The sequence below is a fragment of the Amborella trichopoda genome, chromosome 12, assembly GCF_054954075.1.
Source record: "Amborella trichopoda isolate Santa Cruz 75 chromosome 12, AtrichopodaSantaCruz75HAP2 v2.0, whole genome shotgun sequence".
Lineage (NCBI taxonomy): Eukaryota > Viridiplantae > Streptophyta > Magnoliopsida > Amborellales > Amborellaceae > Amborella > Amborella trichopoda.
Genome location: NC_142347.1, coordinates 36,845,460 through 36,869,715, shown reverse-complemented (window position 1 = coordinate 36,869,715; position 24,256 = coordinate 36,845,460). Strand labels below are relative to the sequence as shown.

The following is a 24,256-nucleotide window of genomic DNA, read 5'->3' as shown; positions in this document are numbered from 1 at the left end:
CAGCATAACCAAGATGAAGAAAGACAAGGATTTGAGCATAGTCAAGTGCCCATTAATTTGGATGATTCGTTCCTAGATCGAGTCAATGAATTGTGCACCAGCGTGACCAAGATGAAGAGTGACATCATCTTTCATTTTGGTATTAGGTCGTTTTTTTTTTAGAACTGTTAACATTGTATTACTAAAACAGTAAAAGTTTGCAAAAAGTGTAGGACTAAAAGCACCCTCACTAGGTGCCATTCAGTAAAAAATACGGTATTAGGTCGTATTTTACGAATTGTATGTTTTATTGTAGTTCATGTATGATAATATACTTCATCCATAATAATTCTATGCTTCTCCTTTTGTATGATGTAAATTTAATAGTTAACAGTAGTTCATACAGAGAAAAAACATCTCAATATTTGCACATTGATGCAAAAAAGTGAAAGTTCTTAATGGAGTAACCCCCCATTTCTTATTGGTTCCTAAAAAACAACATTTATAATGAATTTTAATAATTTTTTTGGATTTTTTTAAGGCTGAATCCGACCAATTCGACCAATTCCCGATCTGAATTGCCGATTCACCGATCAGGATGGGTTTTTGGGGTGCCTGATCTGGGGCACCGATCCGTTTTTTAAACCCTTGGTTTGTATTATGGCATTATGAAAATAAGAGTGCAATTGAAAGTGGTATGTGAGAGGTTACCCATCAACTTCAAGACACCAGATGCAATAATATATCAAGAAACAAACCATAAGTAGATTAACAAAGCCTTAATTTGGTGTGTTGACCAATATATCAAACTAGCCATAACACCAAGATGAGCATATTGCATACCTTTTAGGCCTAGACAACTGCAGAAGAAGTTGAACTTCCTGAACTAGGAAGATCAATAACTTTGCCAACCGCAATAGTTTTCCCTGAAACATAGTAACATCATCATTCCCAATACCAAAAAATAAGTGGACTCGTTTCCATGTGGGCCATATGTTTTTCCAGAGCAGTCTTACCTTCAGAACGAAGGGTAAACCTCCCAAGCTGGGGAAAATCAGAGAACTTCTCAACACAAATCATGTTATTCACCTACACATGAAACACATACAGGAGAATGCATTAGGAAAATAGTTGACTAGAGACATATTGCCAAACCATAAAATCTAGAGAGGGCCAGACCTGAATACGGCAAACTATGATTGCTCCATTTTTCACAAATAGTACTTTCTTTTTCATCGGCTTTCTTGTTTTTGGATCGATTTGTTGCAACAGCTCAACAATCTCACACTCTTCAACCACTGAATGAATGTGTAATATTGCCTTGTAACCCGCAGTGAAAATAGCCTGACATTTCAAACAATAAGAATAATTTCCAAGCATTGCAATAAAGACATGGCTTCCATAACGCAAATAGATTTGAGCTTTACATGAAGGAAAACTCATTAAAAAAAAGGAAAATAAAAGGTTATGTAGAAGTTCGAAAGGTAAAAGATCTCCTACACACATTGTCAAGCAACTCCAAGATTTGTAACTGGGCATCGAATTCAAAAACTGCAGATATTGGCTTCGCTGTATCACCACCAAGAACAAACTTCTCAGTAACACAGGTCATGGAAGATGCCCTTAGTTAATTAGCAACATAAGTTGCATATAGAAACAAAAAAACACCTATTTCCATAGACATGCTTGTTGATAGAGAGATTCAGACTAATTGTCGTATTCATTCAATCAATACTGCAATTATCTCAAAAACGTGCTTCAAGATGACAAGACCAAGGATACGCTTTCTCATCCATCAACACAAGGGTGTCGAGAATATCTGAAAACAAATACTTTTTAATTGAATATGAAAAAAACATTGACAGCCACTTGAGGGTGCATGAGACACACATGCAGGCATGAGACACATGATGCTCACATGCTCAAACACAAACTAAATTAAATGATACAAATATGTACAATGGACTGGATAAAAAAATGGACACACCTAGTCGGATAAATCTGGCACTCGATTATCAAGTCTAAGTCAAACAACCACTTTGCATTCTTGGATTGGACAGACTTGTTCAAGTCACCTAGGACTATTCGACTTGACTCGGCTAAATCTTGCAGGACCAACCATTCCAACAATGATCTATCATGAAGTCTTCTCAGATTCTCATATTCACTATAGATTGTATATAGATTTGTTCCAACAGTCTTTAGGAAAATGGAAGGTTCAACCAATCATAGGCTTGTAATTTTAGCCTTCTAAACCTAAGATTTACCCTATCAAAATATGCATTACATCTTCTATAACATGTGTGGATTTATGCATCTTGTTACTGATGCATATAAATACCACACCACACTGCATAATATTATGTTTTCTTCACTTCTCTCAAACATATTATGTTTTCTTCACATTATAATCTTTATTTGTCATTTTATATCTACAAGTATCTGAGAAGTAACGAGCATCAGCATGACAAAATATGACATTGGTACATTATGAATATTCAAGTACCCGTGCATCATAGCCTGCCACCACCTTGATGAAAGAAGAAAGGGAAATGCAAAGCTTGAACCATAGATACATAAATATATGGCCATGAACATACCAACACTTGAAAGGACAAACCCCGCCAATATATCCTCTTCCTCAATGCCTGATAATCTAACACGGACATTTTCACCAGGCCCTGCACTTCTTACTCTATTTTCATCACAAAAAATAGCAAGCACTTTGACTTGAGCCTGTCAATCAGTGGAAAACCTAGTCATTCTCTTCATAGTTCAAATGAAAGAAGCTACAAAAAATAGACAATATAACAGGAAATAGATGCAACCTTATTGGGCATAATCAATAAGTTATCACCCTCACAGATGCTGCCAGACTCAATTTTGCCCATAATTACTGTTCCCATGTCTTTAAATTTGTCAATTATCGGTATCCTGGAAACAAATATGATCATGTAAAAGCAGTCATCATTTTTCCATCATAACGAACAGTCTATAGTAGATCATGCCAATGAGCATTATGAATTACACAGCAAAGAGTAACCGAGCAAACTGATCGCACAACATATCCAGAAAATTTAAATCGTAAAATCCAAACAAAATTGATACTGAAGAAACAGTCACTCAAGCAGCTAGTCATAATTCTTTGTAAACAATACTTGGGAAAATGTTATATTCTAAAGAATCCAAGTAAAAGAAGGTTTATGAATACTATTTCTATAAAAAATGCAAAGCATATAATGTGCCAGGAGATACCTCCAATTCCAAAGTTTCATGGTTTCAAGTAAAGGTTGCTATGAATATCCAGAAATTAAGAGTGGAAATAACAGAGCTAATTAATCAACAAGTGTTGATTCCAGTGTTTCAAAAAATGGACAGCTCGTTTGAATCAGTCCTTCACTAGACCAATTCAGATCAGCGATTCTGATCTGGATCACCCAATTTGGGTGACCACGGGCAAAAAAATAAAAAACAAAATGTAAAATATCACTACTACAAATCATTTTTGTTCATCATTTCAAAACTTACTCTCAAAAGAAGTTTGATAAATATCGAACTGTTAATTTAAGCACGATAAACATCAAACTTTAAACATCCATGATAAATATCAAACTGTAAATTATTACTTTTTTTAAATGTAACTTTAAATTTTCCATTCTGTTCTCTCTAAGTTATGACCCAGCAAATAAGAGAACATTTTGATAGACATAAAAAACCGCTATTATTTAAACGCAATCAATCAAACATTTGATAGAACTTAAAATATCCTTTGAACTTGGAACAGAGTTTTTGTCTCAAATCAACCGGCTACAAAGCTGATTCAAATCTTATCCAAGAGTAGGCTCTAATATGCCAGAGACTTGATTCCAAGTCTCCCCAAAATCCATTCAAAAATGGAAGATTTGATTTACAGTACACCTAGTAATCATGTATTTAAAATTAAAAACAAAATTAGGAGAAATGAGGGAGAGATCGAACGTAGAGGATTAAGCAAATACACCCCAACTTTTGAACTTCCAATTTCATCGAGAAGGGGTTGGGATCAAAAGATAGTGTTCCAAATCTTGTAGTGGACTCAAAAAAAGAACAAATAAAGACAAGTTCAGGGAAGATAAGTGAGAAAAGAAAAATCGAATATGGCAGATTGCAACCTATTATGCAAAAAAGAGCCAAAAAAAAAGTACACAGAAGCATCGGCGATTCCCCAATCAAATCGCCTACTTCACTGACAAAACGAGGTGATTAAATCCATATTGGGCCGATTTCCGATTCCATAAGGAGATCGGACCAAGGACCTACAGATCCCAACCCAAATTAGGCAATTCCAATCCAGATCAAAATTTCTGAAACACTTGATGATTCATAAAGGAAAAGACCTTTAGCATGCATGATATTTATACGAGAATAATGGGCAGAGTGTCAGATATTTCTGAAACACTTGGTGATTAATAAAGGAAAAGACCTTTAACATACATGATATTTATACGAGAATAAGAAGCAGAGTGTAACTAGTATGAAGGGGTAGGCATGTAGCTAACTAATATGCATGAAAAAAATGGATCCCATAGAAGATAAAACATTAAAATCAAGCCAAGAACTCCTACACAATTGATCCTCACAAATTGTCCCCATAAAAATAGGAAGGGTTGCGAAGGACCGTTCAACACAACATGGAGAGGAGAAAAATAAATTATTTGTCTATGCATAGGATACCAACCAGGTTATAACATGATCTAAACCTTATCTTCACAATACATATAATGTCACGCACGCTTTTTTTCCGTAAGATTTCAACATGCCACTCCGACAGCCCTACATTTCATGCGTCTCTATGACAACAGGGGTTGCTGATCTCTCAGCAAGCACGTAGGCCTATGCCAGTGAGACCATTTCAATAGGTTAGGTACAGCGAGCTCCAACACACCAAACCAAGCAGGTGCCTTCCCTGCAACGGCTTGTTTCCAACGCATGGTGGGACAGAGCTTCTCTGAAATGAATGGAATCTTTTGGTCTTTATGGGGAGAATCTAACAATTTATGGCTCGTCTTTCCTATTCTCTAGTCAAAAACTCAAAAATACACTTGAGACAAATAACTTGTTCGCCCATAAGCAAACATGGAAGAAACCATTGAAGCTTCCATTAACTTTTAGAATGTCAATTTAATACTGCATTTGGAAAGACATAAAAGTCATACGGGGCATAGAAGACAATTACATTAAAATCAACCATATATAGATGAAATCAATAATGAGAACAATAAGATCATAAACTCAACCATATATAGATAAAATCAATTATGAGAACAATAAGATCATACAGATAATGCAAGGAGTATTGAGTGCACTGCCCACCTGAGAGGACCTTTAGGATCCCGTAGAGGAACCTCAATGGAATCCAAGGCCTCAAACAAACACGGACCTTTCCACCAGTTACATACATCACTTGATATCCTAGTTTTCATGTTAGAACCCAATAGACCAGATAATGGAAGAAACTGACAATCTGCAAAATCCATTAAGGGTTTCAGAGATTGATTTCAAAACAGCTCCACATGAAAAAGACAGCAAGAAGACGAATCAGTTTAAATATGTCCCTAAAGCAACCAAATTATCTCCAAAGTCTAAAGAGAATTGCTCATGATTTCCGAAAACATAGACTTATTAGAACATGTTTTTTATTATTTCTTAGTCATAAAATTTAGTTCAAGATGATGCTGACTACATAATACTGAACATTAGAGAAAAAAAAAATACTAAGAACGAACACAAAGCCCATAACAATAACAAATGTTAATTGTATTATTTAAGTACGGAAAGAAGGACATTTGCTTTCTTATACCCGATAGAATATTGAACCTCATTTATATATGTGAAATAGCAATAAATTATCATGCTGTGCCACAATTAGAAGTATAACACATCAAACCTATTTTATATTTGTGAATAGCAATAAATTATGATGCCGTGCCACGACTAGAGGACATCGCATCAGTTTTCCTCATGTATGAACTAGATCTCGCGCCCATATCCAATACATGTTGTGCCTGGTATAGGTACATCGACCAGCCCTCCAACATCTGTCCTCATTCGTGTTCAAGAAGGCAGATTTGGCCACCAATGCAACACCCAGATACCTGGGCAGGCTACCACAGAAGAGAGGAAAAGAGAGACTTTGGGAGGCAGCACCCTTCTGGGGGTCTCTGTAGGTTACTAGCCCCCTGATTCAATGTATTTTCACAGTTTTCTGTGCGTGCTATTTTCTTGTGCAGTTCAACAGACATATGTAACTTAGAAACTTGAAATTGAATGAGTAAAACTTTAAATTAGTGAAAATTGCACAAAATTCATCCTTGTGCAACAATAGAAGTCACTAATAGCAAATAAAAATAAATCACCCAAAAAATTAAGAAGACGCAATAAATAAATAAAAAAAAATTATTGCCCATTTTCAATCTTTGGATAATCTAAGGACTAATAAAGTAGAAGAAAACATAGCATGCTTGAGTTTATTGACATTATTTCAGGATTGAGTTAGCCAATCTCAATAAAATGTCAAAAAATTCAAAATGAAACCCACACTCAATAAGTGCCAGTAATCAAAAGCCAAAAATGCAGGGAAAAAAACGCATTAAACAATTGGAAGGATATCCAAAGAACCAAAATCTCACAATCCAATGTACGGACCCCTCCTCCTCAAGGAACCATCAAGGTCAATATAAATGGATGCTCCCCTGGAAACCCGGGCCAATTCGGTGTGGGTGGAATTTTCATGGATTTGGAAGGGACCACCTCTGAATCATTCTCCACCCATATTGGATTTGGCGATTCCAACTAGACCAAAGTCATTGCTATCCTCTAAGCTCTCAAGAGATTCAATCTGGTAGGGAGAATCATTTGCTTGTAGAGGCGAAGTCCACAAATGTTATATCACGGCAAAGGACACATCATAACTGCCTGGAGACTAGCCCAAATTTTCAACCATATTGCTCATTTACAAAGACCACTTCAAGTCGACTTCCATCATAGTTAGTGAGAGATAAACTCATGAGCGATAAACTCAGCAGCTGATTCGCCCACAACACAAGGGGCCATTCTAGCATCCACATCCATCCAAGTGTAGTTTTTCTCTCTCTCCCTCCACTTTCTCTATCTTTGCTCCTCCTATTCTATTTTATTTTATATCTCCCTCCCCTCTCTTCAATCCCGAACACTCTCTCCCAACCACCTTCTTCTTTTATATCTATCTCTTCTCCCATCACACTCTTCCTCCCTCAGTTCTTACCCTTCATCTATCTCTCTGCCCCAATTTCTATCTCTCTCTCTCCATCTCTCTACTGCTACTCTTCCTCTCACCTCATTTTCTATCTCTCCTTTATCTAAGTTCCTCTCTCTCACCCCTTACTATCTCTGTCCTCTCTTTGCACCATTATCTTCCATCTCTCTCACCCTTTTTCCTTGTTATTGTAAGCTTCTGAGCACCCGACATGTGGGATGCCGCCACCAACATCTCATGGTTTTTTGCAGAACATAATTTAGTATTACTTAATATATCGGCAACTCTTATTATAAATAAATAAAAATAACCAAATTGAAGGAGAAAAAAAAAGCAAATAAAATCCAAATTTTATAATTTATGAATATCACCAAACCCTAAAACAAGAAATGAAACAAACTCACCTCGCAAAATCAAATCGAACTTGACTTTAATCAGTGATCTTTGGTTGTTGAAAAACCTATGGTGGAAACACTTCAAGTCTCAAAAAGTTTCAGATTGGATACATTTTCATTCCGCAATAAATCAAATAGTGTGATGTCTTTTTCAATCTTCAAGAAGATCTCAATATCTTGTACTTGAGAGTGTTCTCATGGAGAAAATTAGCAGAAAAGAGTTTCCAGCGGCTAAAATACCCCCAAAAACCCCCCCTCCCCCTCCTGGAAGTGCAATTGCCGTTGGCCAACAGCCTGTATCAATAGGGTGCCTAGGCGGGAGCCCTAGCATATTTCCTAATAGGGATTGCCCCCTAGGCAGCCAGGCGGGCAAATTTTTGTTTACTGGTCTCATTAACTGACGATGGAGGAGAGCCACATATTCAAAGAACTAAGGGATGGAGGAGTTTCCGGTAAAGAAAGATGAACCCTACCTGAGAATCTAGCCTTATTGGAGGAAGATAGTCAGTGAGAACAGAGCAGGGCATAAAAAATCCTTCTATTCCAATAGGCCGAGAGTTCCTCTAACAAACAACAGTGGAATTTAAACTGGAACAAAGCTCATCACCACTGTTGATGAGGACAGACATATGATATACTGCTATAAATATGTCATATATAATACATTTTTTCTCAGAGGTACAGAACACTCTAGAGTCAGGATTCTTGAGTTGTAAGCTAAAACGTAATTTAGGATCAGATATGGTGCATATATACTACAGAGCATAGTTGCAGTGATGATGCAACCAGGGTAGACATCTTGCTTTGAGTGCACCAGTGAAACATGTAGGAATCATGTGTCCACGAGAAAGGTCCCCATTCCTATATTCTCAAGATTCTGTTCTTATCTTCATGATCATCATTTCACACCAGTCTGATTATTAAATAATGAAATCCCAGTTCCTCGTTATTCTTCTGCTAGGCAACTGAATCACATTTGCAAGATGTAGAGAACACTAGTTATCAGGGCACATAACCAGAATCTAACTATTGCCAATGCTTTTTTATGCATATTTTAAATCTCCTCAACTATATACACTTCTTCAAGAGCCAATCCCCCAACTCGTGAAATGTTGGGGACCCTTATCCCTTCACCACCCAAAGCAGCCTATTGACTAGTATTGAAAACCATTCCTCTCAATAAAACCCCATCAACATGTAATGGTATAGTTGATCTAAATCCTCTTTTCATACCAAATCTCAGTAGAAACTACTTTCCTTTTACCTTCTTCATTATGGCTTCCATAACAGGAAAAGGTACATCCATGACACTCATACAGTAAGGTCTTTCTTAAGTACCACCCACTTGTATTGGCACCAGTGCCTACATAACCATTGTCCAGTAGTGCATCTTCATCTTGGGAAATTATTACACAATCCCAATCTCACATGTACGCACAATGGCCTCTTTATTGCATTCTTAACTCATTTTATGTAGGTTCAATGCCAACTAACAACATCTAAAAACCCTTTTATCCAACAAGGTTACGGCAGTAGCGAGCAAACAGCTGTTACCTGTCAGAAACCCTACATTACCTGTCCTCCCAGCTCCTACAAAGTTCTCTATTTTCCATAAGTTTATCTTTTGGATCAAGAATAACACCATGCTTCCTGAATCCATCAATTTAACACTCATGGGAAATAAAAAATACAAGACGAGCTTTAAATTTGAATAGGTCTTCAGAAGTCCTGAGAAAGGACCAAAATGACCATAAGACATCCATCTCGATCTTCTGGGAATAATGGAGAAGCATGAAATCCCAAAAAGGGTAGTCATTTTGAACATGTGAACTCTTTAGGAAATGCATAATTTCCAAAAAAACAAAGAACAGGCAATTGAATATTCCTAGAGCTTACAAAATGATCCATGAGAGAGCTTCTGGAGCAGATTTACCTAACCCCTGAAAACATTTCTCACCCTTCTATTGATCAATAGTATTGTATTTTGGTCTTCCAACATTTTCTGAGCGGGGAAGTGACTGAACCCAACACAAGGTCCCCAGTAGGACCCACAGCTTGGGTTAAAGTGTCCAGCGTACAGTCTAGGGCCTAGCAACTAAGAGATAGGCAGCCACCAATAGAGACTACTCAATCTCCTAGCTCCTGTCCATTGAAGTCACTTGGGGGAGACAAGCAGACAACCATAGGAGCAGGCAAACGGATTAAAAAAACAATAAAGGAAAAGGAAAACCCAGCCAGCGTGATGCCAAATGGGAAAAAGGCCTTACGACCAGCAATGTGGGGATCAATCATGTCAATAGTGCCACCACCAACAAGGCAAGCGAGCAGACAAGGTCACAAGCTATCCCTTCAGAATTGAGTTTAGAGTGTGTTCCCACATAGATATTCCCATTGAAGGCAGCATCTTAATGAGGTCTCATGCAAAATTCTGCAAGTTTCATCATAAATCATAAAGAAATAAAGAGAAGAACCCTACATTAAACCGAAGGGAAATCCAAAGGGCATAAGATCCTGCAACTACCTTTCTTCACGTTGTAGCCCGAAGATTTTAGAAATGGTGTCATCTTTGACTCTATTTCACTATACCTGTGAAAAGTATTGTTCATAAATTTAAGTGTAGTTCTAAGACTACTGAAATAGTAAGAAACCAAAAAAATCCACACCACGCACCTTTCCTTGGACCAATTCACTGTTGGATCATCCATCTTATTAACAACAACTAGCAATTTAGAAACCCCCAATGTCTTAGCGAGTTGAACATGCTCCCGTGTTTGCCCTCCTCTTTCATATCCAGTTTCAAACTCACCTTTGCGGGCCGATATGACCTAAGAACCAATACCAATGTCTTCAAGTTAACCGAGATACTCCCACATGACGTGTCACAAGAGATGTTAACAGAATGAGATGAATAGCTTATGCATACCAGAACTCCAATATCTGCTTGGGATGCACCACTTATCATATTTGGAACATAACTTTTGTGTCCCTGAAATTGATTCATACATAATTCATACATGACTTTTGAGATGCAGAAATAAACTTAGTATAATTATGGAAGCAACATGATAAAGGCCCACACAATTACAATAAACTGAGCTCTTTGAGATGCAGAAATAAACTTAGTATAATTATGGAAGCAACATGATAAAGGCCCACACAATTACAATAAAGTGAGCTCAAGAGCACCATGCATTCAGAAAGCAAATGTCTAGTTGTGTTCCCCTTTTTTTTATTTCAATGGACAGAAAGATACTGTTTATCAATTCAAAAAAATTGTACTAAAAGACACTCCCATGTGAAATCCTAGCAGATAAAAAGGAGCATATCCCTAAAATAGGGAGAACCTCATGTTAAATATACAGCATATAATGGTCTGAGGAATGAAGATGCATTCTCTATTTAATAGATAATATCAAGAAAAAGTCATAATCATAATGATTTGCTGAGATAATCCCTAGTCCATCTGCACTCAAACAAAATTGACCAAAAATAAGAACAATTAAAAATCATATGACCTTGTGGTTAGTTCTGGACAAAACCAGGGTATAACTGAAAGGAAAAGATGGCAAAAGCAGTCAAAACAAGAAAGCCAATTTCAAATGTAACATAAAGTCCAATTGGTTTCTCTATTCCTGAACAAGTCTAACAGGTCTCAGGTTTACAGAGCAGAGTTGCAGACAAGTTACATGTCTGCTTTACAACTGAATAAAAGAGCAATAAGCAAAGAAGTGAATAAAGTCCATTACGTATTAAGATACAATTTTGAAAAGTAGAATCACCGTATTCTAAACCACTCATATTCTGTTAGCACTTGATGATTTGCAATGCTACGTCCTAGGCTCAATTCCTACAAAGGGTAGGGGCCCTCTCCCCACTGACTCACCCAAAAACAAAACAAAAAAAACCACTCATATTCTTGATTAAGGAAAAAAAGAAACGTCTGCTATTCGACCAACTCTTTTTTTAACTCTTCCTCCCCAAAAAATGGATTGGAATATAATAAACATGCAGCTGGAACTGCAACCCACGTTCTTGAGTGGGACTAGCAAAAGCATATGAGATAATAGCAGCCCTGAAAAGAAATAGTCATATAATGAAAGCAAGATGCAGCTCGGAGGTACCATGTAGTACTGCTAACTTAGTAGGAATTTTGGATGGTATGAAAAATGTACTTAAAAGAGCTTGGACAATTCCTAGCTCTATTAACGATATGCCAAAGCTGTCAACCTTGAAGAGAGCTTTCTGTTACTCAATGACAAGCAGGAGCCACGTGACCCGATCAAAAGAGAAAAAAAGAAATGTCTGCCATTCTACGAATTCTTTATTTAACTCTTCCTCCCCAAAAAATGGATTGGAATAAAATAAACAAGCAACTGGTACTGGAACCCATGTTCTTGGGTGGGACTAGCAAAAGCATAGGAGAGAATAGCAGCCCTGAAAAGAAATAGTCATATAAAGAAAGCAAAATGCAGCTCGGAGGTACCATGTAGTATTTACTGACTTAGTAGGAATTTTCGATGGCATCAAAAATGTACTTAAAAGAACTTGGACAATTCCTAGCTCTGTTAGCAGTATGCTAAAGCTGTCAACCTTGAAGAGCTCTATGTTACTGAAACACAAGCAGGAGTCACATGACTCGACCAAAAGAGAAAAACCATCCAAAAATAAGCTATCATTTGAAAGGAGACCCTACTATTCAACTTATATGATTTGTATCTTCACTTTCGAAGAGACCGCATGCTTCTGATATGCCAGTACCTTAGCAAAGGCTACAGACAAACTGAAAGAGATGTTTACACTAAGGATCTGTAACTTACTGCATGAAGCATGTTAGGTTGAAAGATTTGTTGGTAGCACAGAGTGAAGCCATGTTTTTTATATCAAGTGGAACCATCAACCAAATACACCAAAGAGTGAACATTCATCACAGACTAAAAAGATATAGGGACTACGATAATCTTTAGAAATTGGTTAGAAGGTGCATCAGTTGATGCAGTCTAGTGCTAAGTCACATTACGAAGACCACAATACGAAGCCTTTCAGGGTTACAATGCAAGAAACATGAGCCGTTTTTTCAAAGGGTAGAAAAGGCAATGCATCCAAGAATTAAAACTGTCACAATCTAAAAGACTAAAACATTCATATCATAAACTTAAAATACACAAAGACAAAGGCACACAAACAAATGAAAAAGCCACAGCAAGCCATCAAAGTACCAACAAAAGTATCATTATGCAAAACACCCAGCAATGTATTGGGAATACCTCTACGCAGATATGTAGTAGTATTGGGAATACCTCTATGCAGATATACAATGTTCCAAGGAGATAAACATGAATAGTCCCCAGAAATGGCAAGACAACAAAAAGGGAAAGCAGCTACACTATATTAATAGGAACTATAATTCAAACTAAACAGCTTCTACCGACGTTCATCATTAAACTGACACATTCCCCTTAAATGACAACCGTACAATGTCTGAATGGCACTAAAAAGATGTAACCTTTATAAATGGGAATAGGAAAAGAAAGCCCACTACACATTTGTTGTCATGCATGAACTAAATTACCCAAATTAGAGGATGCAGGGACCTGCTTGACCCGCAAAGCCAAACTGAAACTTTCAGAATGCCTTCATCACAATTTATGGATGTTCTTTTCTCCAGTATGACTAGTTCAGTTGCTAGGAATAGATTTGTGCAAGACTGACATAAATTAAGACTTGCATTATCACAAGATAAATCCTACAAGAGTAGGAACAACAAAGATGGAACTCCCTGACGATCCTCTCAAGCCTCCATTTGGGAGGAGCATAGGAAAAATGATGTCCTATGTTTCCCACATAGGAAGGACGTGTAAGCATTTTCTGTTCCATTTTGGTTCCTTTCTAACTCTTGACCAAATATATGATATCCTCTGCTTCAGGAGGTATCTTTATTGGTCATGAAGAAAATCAATGCAATTCCGAGATTAATCTCGAAGACCCGATGTGCACCAAGCCATCTATAACCAGGTACACGAATCACAAAGACATCAAAGCAAAAAATTATTCAGCATTATAATATTGCAATGACAGACATATGAAACATTTTGATATTACAATGACATAGACGTATACATGCCCCTTCAAGCCGACTCCCGCACACTTGGCCAGAGGTAAACTAGATGGCTGATTCAATGGCAAAAAACAGAGCCATAATCGAACCACTTATTTCCAGTTGTAACTTTTTCAATGTTTCTCAGTCTTTTATTTTTTGGTTTCCGAATAGAGCCCCAGTACGTGGGATGCCTACTTCAGTGATCTTACTCTCTGAAGTCTTCTCCCTCCTCCACAACTCTCGCGGTTCACACATCTCAAATTTTGCTCACTCGATGGTCTCTCCATCCTCCTTTCTCTCTCTCTCCTCTCCCCACCATCCCCTCTCTGTTTTCCCCTCCAACATCCTCTCACTTCTTCTCTCTCGCCCCTCCCCCTTCTTCTATCTCTCTCCTCTCTCCACCCAACTCACTCTTCCTCCACCTCTCTCTCTCTCTACCCTACCTGTCTTCTCTTCACTCTCTCTGCTCTATTTCCATACGCTCTCTCCGTCTCCTATCCTCACCTCTTTCTATTCCCAAATTACCGTCTTCTATCAACATAACTTCCAAGACTTGAGGTGTTTTACATTATTTTTTGCTTGATTTTTTATTCTCCAGATCTGAGCACCCGTGTGGGCTGCCTAAACCCACACCTTGTGGGTTTTTGTAAAAAGCACTTTATTCATTAATAAATTGTTACAAGTTCTTCAAAAAAATGAGAGTGAAAATTTCACTGCTGCCAATTTAGTAACAACTGACAATTGAATGTCTTTGCTAGAAAATATAAGAGTGAGATTTCTACTGAGTATAGAAGTAGAGATGTGTTTCATTTGAATCAATTAGTGGAACCTATAAGAGTGATTGTTCTAATGTATTATTTATACAAGCCCTTCACCTCAGCCTGATGGTACAATGCATTGCAAGATACAACAAGCAAAGCCACAATTTAGTCCAGTTCTTAGTCCTCAAAAGGGAAAAGGATTCAAGGATGTAAGATGTGCAGAGGCAACAGAAATCAAGAACATGTGCAGCTGAATATTTGGGAAAATCAAACTAAACTATTGGATCAACTTCTAGCGGCAAAAGAAGGCTCCTCTCATCCCATTCCTTTCTCATCATGTCAAAGACCTCCACACTACTCCCTCCTTGTTTTTCAATATGGAAGACATTGGAGCTCATCCATAAGCTTTAGAAGTGTGCTCTGTCATTCTTTGAGGAATTTCTCTTAAAATTTCCAATTCAAAAGTCTCACAGTGATTATTGTTGTTCTAAGAAATTTCTTTTTGAAACACTAGCAGAGTCTTGGTAAAAATATTATACAAAGAGTTCAAAAAGCAACATAGAGAGTCACCAAGAAAAACAAGCAAAGAAAAGTAAAGAAGAACAATTAATGGTGAAGTTTTAGGATACAGAAATGCCTCCTCTTAACTCTTTAATGCCCCTCTACTCTTAAAAGTGCCCCTAGATCTATCACTGATGGCTTCAACCTCCCCTCCCCTCTCCTCTGAGAGGGGAACTCCCCTGACAACCCTACTTTCCTACATCCCTTATCTCCATTCAAAGTCTACCCCTTCCCCCCCCCTCTACAATAACTATTGACATTTAATTAGGCCTGTCAACCCACCACCACCCATAAAACCACCTCTCATATGCAGCTGCTGTGACAGCTTTCTCCTCTGACCAGGTTTCTTCACATGCCCCATCCCCCCTATGTTCTCCTTTGGCCAGCTAATAAAAAATCGTTGGGAGACATCCTAAAATGCGTGCAAGTTCACTGCCGGCCCCTTGCCCAAGGGGGTTACCCGGTTGCCCTCCCAGGCCCCATTGCCTTATTGGAGCTGCCGCAACCCCAAAAGCTATCTTTAGGGGAGAGAAACCTAGAGTCACCATGGGGTCAAAGCTCTTGGAACCACCAACTTTCGCAAGATTTATGTCACAACTTCAGGGAGCCCAGTCCATCTTTGGTCCCAGCAGGTTTTCAGCAAGATAAGGGCAGCCTATGACGATATTGAGAATGTTCACCGGAGAACGTTTGGCAAAGATCCTTTGGGCATGGTAACTGTTGATTAAAATTTCATATCCAAAGAGTAACTAGTAAAGTACTCCTCCACTCTAGAGGATTCTGTCACTGGTAGACATCGATGTCCTGGAGGATGAGGAGATCACAAGCTATGGCCGAATCAAGGTGGATCTCGAGGGGTGGACCACAGTAGTCAACAAGAGGAGGAGAACTACGGACCATAATCAAGACCACTCAGCAATCAGTAGTCCATAGGCCAACCGCCAGCATGCTTTCCAAGAGTCCCAGCATGCAAAATTTCAAGACACTCATATCTTGCCACGTGCCACCCTTGAAGCTTCACCTTGTATTTAGTGGGCCTTGGCCCACGTGGCATCTTCAGAGCCTAAGGACCATTTAAAGTAATGCCGACAATGCATTAATGGCCGCCTCCCTAGCCCCTATCCGCCATCCCTTTCACCTGCTAGTAAGACATTACTTTCTTCGACTCTTGGACCCTCGCGTGCGTTGTCGAGTACACATGCCCTCCTGTCCTTCCCTTGCAACCCAACACTTCAGTTGTTCTCAAATGATGAGTCTTCACCCACCTCTCATTTTCTAGTGCTGATGACCCCTCATTTAATGAGGCATCATCACCCTCATCAGTGCTTGAATCACCCGTGTCAACCCCCATCCCCCCTCCAAAAAATAAAAATAAAAATAAAAAACTACAGGTGGTTCTTTCCACCTCGAACCACCTGTAGTCCTCCCCATGTCAGGTGGCAGAGAAACCCATCACCAACTCCCTCGTCTCCCCTGTCTCTTCTAGTGCCTCGACAAATAAGGTCACCTAGCTGCCAGTGTCATCCTTGAGAGGGCAGCCATAGCATGCGCTGCCTCAGTCTCTGCTCCATTGTCCCATCTCCATCACGGACTGCTTGGGCCACATTGAGCTCCCTCGTACAAGCTTGAGCAGCCAGGAATAGGTGGTGAGGCAGGTTCCCACGCAGCCCAATCCCATAACTTGTGCATCCACCCTCCCTTTCCCTCGAGGATCTACTTGGACACACAGGCCCCCCAAATACAAGCCTTCAACCCCTCCCCCCCCCCCCCCCCCCCCCTTTCCCTCCGGGATCTACTTGGACACACGAGTCCCCCCAAATACAAGCCTTCGACCCCTCCGCCCCCCCCTTTCCCTCCGGGATCTACTTGGACACACGAGTGCCCCCAAATACAAGCCTTCGACCCCTCCCCCCTTTTACTTCCCCAATCTCGAAGACACCTTAGTAACAACAATCATTGCCCCTTTCAGGGGGTCCAGAGCCCCAAAAGCCACCCCCAAATTTGGTACGCATACTAAGAGAAGTGCCCCGATTAACTCAAGCAACATCCCCTCCTCTTCCCCAGTTAATGATGGCCACTCAATTCTTGAGCCCCATCCTATCTTAAAATAGAGATCAACCAGTCTCCTTAGTCCCAGTTCAAAGCAATTTTCCCTTGGCAATTGCAAGATCTTTGTTACAAAACCCCTCATCTATAAGTATCACATTTCCTTACCCTAAAATAGTTCACTCTACTCATCAAACCTCTACTCCCGTTGTTCATTTATCAACCTCTTTTGTCTCTATACTATAGCCAACCTTGTCTCCCACTATGCCTCGTAGATAGAAGCAACACCCTATTCTCCCCTCTAGTTACCACTTCCTTTGACCTCTGACCTCTTCCTCTATCTCGACATCCAACTCCCTCCCCCTCCTCTAATCCCAAACCCGACATCCTCCCCTATTCTAAGGCCCACTCTTAGGCTGCAACTCCCTTTCTTCCTACCATCTAACCCTCTTTAAGGCCAGTACATCCAACATTACAAGCTTCCCTCTACCCTCCGCACCATTTTCTGCCTCTAATCTGCAATATGCACCTATCTTCGTTATCTCATAAACGCTCTGCCCAGTCTCCCCAAAGTGCTTACTTTGGGCTACCCTTACTCAATACTTTGATCAATATTACCATAACTCAGGATTGAACAACCTTATCGCTCTCCCCCTCCAAATGTGATTGGCACTCAATGCTTTCCACTCTTCTGGTGGAGTCCTAACAGCTTTTCCCCCACCCCTCCTCCTTTAATACTCCTTCACATAACCACCCCTAACTTAACCACACCAACACATTCCGTTCATCCCTCCCCTCCAAACTGAACTACCCTAGCAGTAGAAACAGAGCTCCCTAATGTCTACTCAAGCTGGCATTACCACCACAATCCCTTTGCCAGGCTTCTCCTACGACGCCAACCGATCCCCCCCATAAGACATCAGGACGAGGATGACTTCCATTTAGACATTCAATCTCCAGTATTGCTGACCCCCAAGAAATAGCAAGGAACAACAGAGGCGAGCCTAACGTGGACAAATGCTTTGAGACATCAGGTTCCTCTATGACAACGCAATTTCTAATCTCACAATGGTGCTCAAGGAGCAGGCAAAACAGACCTCGGTAAAGAACACCTCCAGGGGAGGCAAGGGCACAAATGGGTTAATCAACCTTGTCTGTGATAGTAATTATGACCGGTCTACCCCCTTTCCAGACCCACCGCCCCAACCTAGCCTCCCTCTAGATCCTCCGCGAGGGAGGAATAGGAGGAAAATCCTCCAACCTCCCAACTATCTGAAATGAAGATCCAAGTTTGGAACATTAAGGGCCTGGGTAACCATCTTAAGAACAACGTAGTGACGGCTTCGATTCAGACCTATCAGCCAAAAGCAATTGCCATCATATGAACAAAACTCCCCAAGTCTAGACTATCGGAAGCAAGGGCAATCTGGGGGCAAAGGCCTTGCGAGTGGGAGGCCATAGAGGCGGTGGGTATGTGGGTTCTTTGGGACCCTACTCTCCACTATTTATCATCCTCTTGGTTAGATCTTTCTTCGTCAATCTCACTTTCCCTAAAACCTCTGCTAGCCTCCTATGGAAGGCCCCCTTTGTTCATGATACAAACTCCCCGATCCCTAGAAGGGACCATTGCTTGAAACTACAATCGTAATCTCCAACTCGTCGGTCCATTGAGCCCTTGAAGGAGACTTTAATGTAATCAGGTGGACCCAAGAGAGAACAAATGGAGGAGGTCTACACCCTGCATAAGAGATTTCTCAGACTTCATTGAAACAACTCTCTCCTCAATATTCCTCTAAGGAAGTTCTTATACATGGTCTAACGACATGGTAGACCCTCTCCTAACCAAACGTGATCACTTTCTACTCTCAAACACTTGGGAGTCTATTTTCCTAGGGTCTTCTCATGTGACTTACCTAAAACAACATCCAATCACAAGCCTATCCTCCTAGACACCCACCGTGCCCCAAGACCTAACAAACCTTTTACATTCAAGCTTCAATGGATAAAGGAAATGAAGTTTGCACAAACATTCACCAATGGTGGTCTTCCTTCAATGTCTTTGGTTGGGCAGGATTCAATCTCACCAAAAAACCGTAACTCCTTAAATTCTCTCTCAATCTTTGGAGAATTCCAACCCCAACAACCCCAAACTTCTGATTTTAACACTTAATTCCAAGTTTCTAGAATTGGATACCTTAGTATAATTCAAGCCTTGGTCCGAGACCGAACAGGCTCAAAGAATTGAAGCCCGAACCAATCTCTTTTGTAGCCCTAAAACAGAAAGACATCTACTACTACCAAAGGTCTAGAATCAATTGGCTCAAACATGGAGAAAGTCATGTTGGGGTTTATGGCCTTTAAAGGGTTGGAGAGCTTGTAAAAAAAATGATATTTATAATTGATTATGCATTGCAATGAGAGTGCGTGTGCTGATTGACCAAGTGTTGGGCGGTTGGCACGTAAGCTCATCAAAAGTGCTTGAAATGGCCTTGGTTATATCCAAAACCTTTACCCCTGGGCATGTGACACTACCAAGAAGGGTTTACATTGGGTCATCCCTTGTTGAGGTCGGAAAGATGCCCAGGAATGATGTTTGTAGGCCACAAAAACTGTGTAGTCTCTTGTGTGCGGTTGTAGACCTGTGAGAGCAACAGCCAAAACCTCAGCAAACTTCCACATGGCATGTACATATGACAGCTGCTTTACCAGAAAGCATCCTTATAAAAGGAAACATGTATATGTGCATAGAGAGGGCACCTATTGTACTGTACAACAAGTGCTAGACTTGCTCTTAAAGAGGGGAACAAAAATCCATATTCCAAGATCAAGGTTCCACTCATTATTGAGCTAACTTTGACAAGCCCTACCTTATAACCCAATTACTGTACAGGGGCTACTGAATTTTTTGTACCGAGAGTCCCGTCTAGAGGGATCTCCCGAAGAAACTTTATACTGTACTATCCTTTCTTCAACAATACAAAAGTTCACATTATCGAACAAAATAAACTTTGACAAGCCCTACAAAAAGCTGGTCATGGGTCTTTGTTGAGTTGGTTTGAGAAGATAGTTGTGAATCGTAGTGGACTTCCCTTATAATCACTTATTTTGACCCATTGGTACATGTTCACTTCTAAATATTCTAGTTTTGGTATTATAAATGTTTTTGTGAATTTTAGAAATTTTTCAGTTTTTTTATTTATTTATGTTGTAAAATTTTTGAAAAGGGTATTTTTCAAATTTTTAGAATAAGGAAGGGCACATGTGGGGTCCTTGGATCCAGCCCCACATATCTACCACCCTCATATGGGTTGGACGTGTAGCCTATGGGGCCCGCTTGAGGCCCATAGGGGTGGCATGCCCACTTATTTTTAAGTGGTATTGTTTTTTTTTTTGAAGTTAGTTATGTCAAAATAATCCTTTAAAAGAGAAGATTGTGTCCTAGCTTTGTGGGAGTTTGTTTTGACTAAATAAAAATTATCTTCGACTTCCTACAAATTTAGAAAAAGATAATAGGAAAATATAAATTGGAAATAATCCGATTAATTTAGAAGTTGGACTTGGTTCAAATTATAAAGGGATAATGTTAAAGCTTCCTAATAATCCTCCCAAAATTATGATGGTTGATTTGTGGGATGGATGGCTCAGATTTGTTCTCTCACCCCACAGATTTCCTAAATTCCTATTGGTCAAGCTATGTCATTGGATCAGTAATACCTAAAGAAGGAATTCTAATCCAAATAGGAGAAGGAATTCTTTCTATTTAAACACCATTGAGCCCCTCTCTCCCTATATACATATTTTTCTCTACTCCATGCACCAAATCTCTCACGAAAATTCCTTGTTTTCTCTCTCCTCCCTTTCAAAAAGGGTCATATGCAACCTAAAAATTGATAAGATAAGGGTGGCACATTGAAACCCTAATTGGGGTTTTGCTGTTTGGAGAAGAAAAAAGGGTATACCCAGCCCTAATTCATTCCTAAGGGTTCCTACAAACCCTAGTTAGGTCTCCATGCTCTCTAAAACCCTAGAGTAAGGGGGATTGCCAATGAAATCTTCCCATCTCTGAAATTCTAGCAAAATTAAAAGGGGCAAAAGTATGCCATCAGTCAAGGAATCGGGTGTGGCGTGTATCAAGTACTGTGGGGGTAGCCCTAGGCATGATCAAGTAAGTCTTCCAGGCTGTTTTTATTTAACTTCAGTCATATATGCATACTTTCTGTATTTTCCAGGAACAGCGAGCAATCGGAAGCCACGAAGGAATAATCGTCTTGCTTAGGAGTGGGGCCTTCTCGTCTTTATGGTACTTAAATTCATACTCAAAGACTGGATATTATTCCTGGGTTGTGTTTAATTTACTTTGGAAATAAAAAGAAAGGTCCTAAGTTGTATTCATGGTTTTATTTTTAATTTATGGCACTGTTTTGTGGCCCATGTAAATGGAATTCAGGTATATTAATTAAAGTTAAAAAGGAAATTTTTGCATTTATTACCTTAAGTTCCACATAGCCACAACTTTCAAGTCATTCTCTCCTCTTTTTTTCTTTCTCTTTTGCTACCCATGCCTTCCTGAGCACCCAGACTGGGCTGCCCACAAGGGGCATGTGGTGTCACCATACAGTCAATCATTATCTAAAAAAAAAAGATAAAAACTATTGAGCAAATGTATGGAAATGCATAAGATATACGGCAGACACCATCCAAATTAAAATGCGACCAGTATCTTCCCTGATATGATCAGAAAATTTACCACATGTATGGTTAATAAAGATCCAACTAAAAATCGATATAGCAAGCTTGTTCCACCAAAAAGTAAAGCCCCAAGCAATTGCTTTGAGTGACAAGAGACAATCATATAGAAGGCTAATCCAAGGTCTATAGACTCCAGCAATGACTTGACAAGAGATGATGAGCAGAAAGAAGTCGCACATGGAAAGTTTAAGCATCCATAATTCACAATAAAGAACACAACGAGGTAAACGAAATTGCACCTCACATTAGCACCCTTCCAAATTCTTAAGATTCCCATATCCATAAGAAATATGTAGAAATTGATTACTAAAACCAGTCAATATGTAGAAAAATAAAAGAAAACAACAAACTCAATTACCATAACCAGTAAAATATAGTCCAAATTAGGAAAGAAAAAAATACCGGAGCATCCAAAATTGTAAATCGTGTAGTCTCTGTTTCAAAATGTGCTCGTCCAACCTCCACTGTCTTTCCCTGTGATAACAAACAGACCAAGGTTTATTTCTAACTGCATAATTACAGAAAGGGGGGGGAGGGGGGGGGGGGAAGATAGAGAGAGAGAGAGAGAGAGAGAGAGAGAGAAGCATTTGCACTCGCATTGGAACAAGCAAAATTCCTTGGCCATTAAAACATCAAATAAAAGTAAAGCAAATCAGTAAATATAAGAAAATCCATCCACCATATGTTTAGATATTATGTGCAGAAAAAATCCAGACATTAGGCACTATCATGAAACATCATGCAGCAAATTTAGTATGATGACATATAGATTGGCAAGATCATTTTTAAAAGGGACTAGTTTCTCACTTTATTTGGCTATTGAATCTTAAATGAAGATCACGTCAAATGACATCAGGAATGCAACTAAATGGACATCATGCATAGATGGAAGGCAACAAGTATTCGAGAATCCAGAAAAAGGAACTCCATCAAGATATGTAAAGTGTTATAGGAGCAGCACGATATATGAGAAGCATTACTGTACAAAAGAAAAGATAAACAACAGCCAGGATAGGATAAAATGTGCTCATCCTAAACAAAGTATGTGAAACCAGGAAACAGCGTGCAAAAGCATTTCAGAGCATACCTTTATACGCTCTTCTTCATTTGTGTCCATGATGTATGCCATGTACCTTAAAATGAAAGGAAAATTTGTTTCACAATCGTAGGAAATCAACCAAAAGAACAACTGATAAAGATAAACTTCTGCATCATATGTAGAAGGCAAATTTTCCCTTCTGCTATTTCTGAATATATTCATGCACATTACACAGCATACACAGGACCCAGCAGCCCATGCCAAAACCAGTAGATTTACTTCATAGACAACATAATATGTAGAAAGAGGCATTAAATTTTGGATCTTATAAAATGAAAGACACCAACGACAATAAGACTCATCACAAGCTTTGAAGGCAACAAATATTGTGCATATTGAAATTCAGGAGAGAAAAAAATACAGGAGAGAAAATACATGGTTGGAATGCAATGAGAATCTAAATCATGATTAGTGAAAGCTTGATCATTAAAGCAATGCAACTTAACTTATGGCAGGAGCCAAAATATATGGTAGGAATGCAATGAGAATCCTAATCATATTTAGTTGAAAGCTTCATCATGAAAGCAATGCAACTTACACAAGTAACATCATAACACAAAAACCGCATGAAAATCAATTGCCCCTCATAATGTAGAGAAAATTTAGCAGCACTTACCAACTTTCTCGACTCTTGTCTTTCGCCTCTTTCTCATATTTCTGGATTGTTCTATCATCAACCATGCCACTGAGGAAAAGTATTTGCCCTCCCGTTGTTGACTTACCAGCATCTGCACAGCATAAAGATGCACACTCAGGAAACCACAGGAGTGCTCATTGTTGGGTTTTTGTGGCCTTTAAAGGCCTAAAGAGCTTGTAAATATAATATTGTATAGTAGAATATGCACTTCAATGGGAGTATGTGTTGACTGACCAAGGGTTGGGCGGTTTATGACCCCAGTCATGTCCAAAACCCTTACCCCTGGGCATGTGGCACAACCGATAAAGATTTGCAGTCGGTCAGCCTTTGTTGAGGTCAGAGATATGCCCAGGGATAATGTTTGTAGGCCAAAAGAGCTATGTGATCTCCTGTATGCGGTTGCTGTCCTGTGAGAGCAAAAGCCAAAGCCTCAACAAACTTCCACACAACATGTACACATGACAGTTGTATTATTGGGAAGCAGCTCCATAGTTGGATGCGTGTACATGTGCATAGACAGAGCCCCTTTATTGCACTGTAGTGACAAGTGCAAAGGCCAAAGCCTCAACAAACTTCCACACAACATGTACACATGACAGTTGTATTACTGGGAAGCATCCCTATAACGAGATACATGTACATGTGCATAGACAGAGCCC

At 39.4% G+C, this 24,256-nt stretch overlaps 1 protein-coding gene across 1 annotated transcript in view; it reads right to left on the bottom strand.

Moving 5' to 3' along the window:
* Nucleotides 1-24,256, bottom strand: part of LOC18421828 (Translation elongation factor EF1A/initiation factor IF2gamma family protein) — a 61,808-nt gene that overhangs the window by 31,971 nt on the left and 5,581 nt on the right. Inside the window, exons 4-16 of the mRNA XM_006826645.4 lie at nucleotides 23,577-23,688; nucleotides 22,949-22,994; nucleotides 22,264-22,335; nucleotides 10,571-10,633; nucleotides 10,318-10,472; nucleotides 10,169-10,233; nucleotides 5,332-5,482; nucleotides 2,808-2,913; nucleotides 2,580-2,715; nucleotides 1,484-1,548; nucleotides 1,159-1,323; nucleotides 996-1,068; nucleotides 823-905 (exon numbers count right to left, since the gene is read on the bottom strand). Coding sequence (XP_006826708.1) covers nucleotides 832-905; nucleotides 996-1,068; nucleotides 1,159-1,323; nucleotides 1,484-1,548; nucleotides 2,580-2,715; nucleotides 2,808-2,913; nucleotides 5,332-5,482; nucleotides 10,169-10,233; nucleotides 10,318-10,472; nucleotides 10,571-10,633; nucleotides 22,264-22,335; nucleotides 22,949-22,994; nucleotides 23,577-23,688 — 1,283 coding nt within the window. The 3' untranslated portion in view covers nucleotides 823-831. The remainder of the gene's footprint in view (nucleotides 1-822; nucleotides 906-995; nucleotides 1,069-1,158; nucleotides 1,324-1,483; nucleotides 1,549-2,579; nucleotides 2,716-2,807; nucleotides 2,914-5,331; nucleotides 5,483-10,168; nucleotides 10,234-10,317; nucleotides 10,473-10,570; nucleotides 10,634-22,263; nucleotides 22,336-22,948; nucleotides 22,995-23,576; nucleotides 23,689-24,256) is intronic.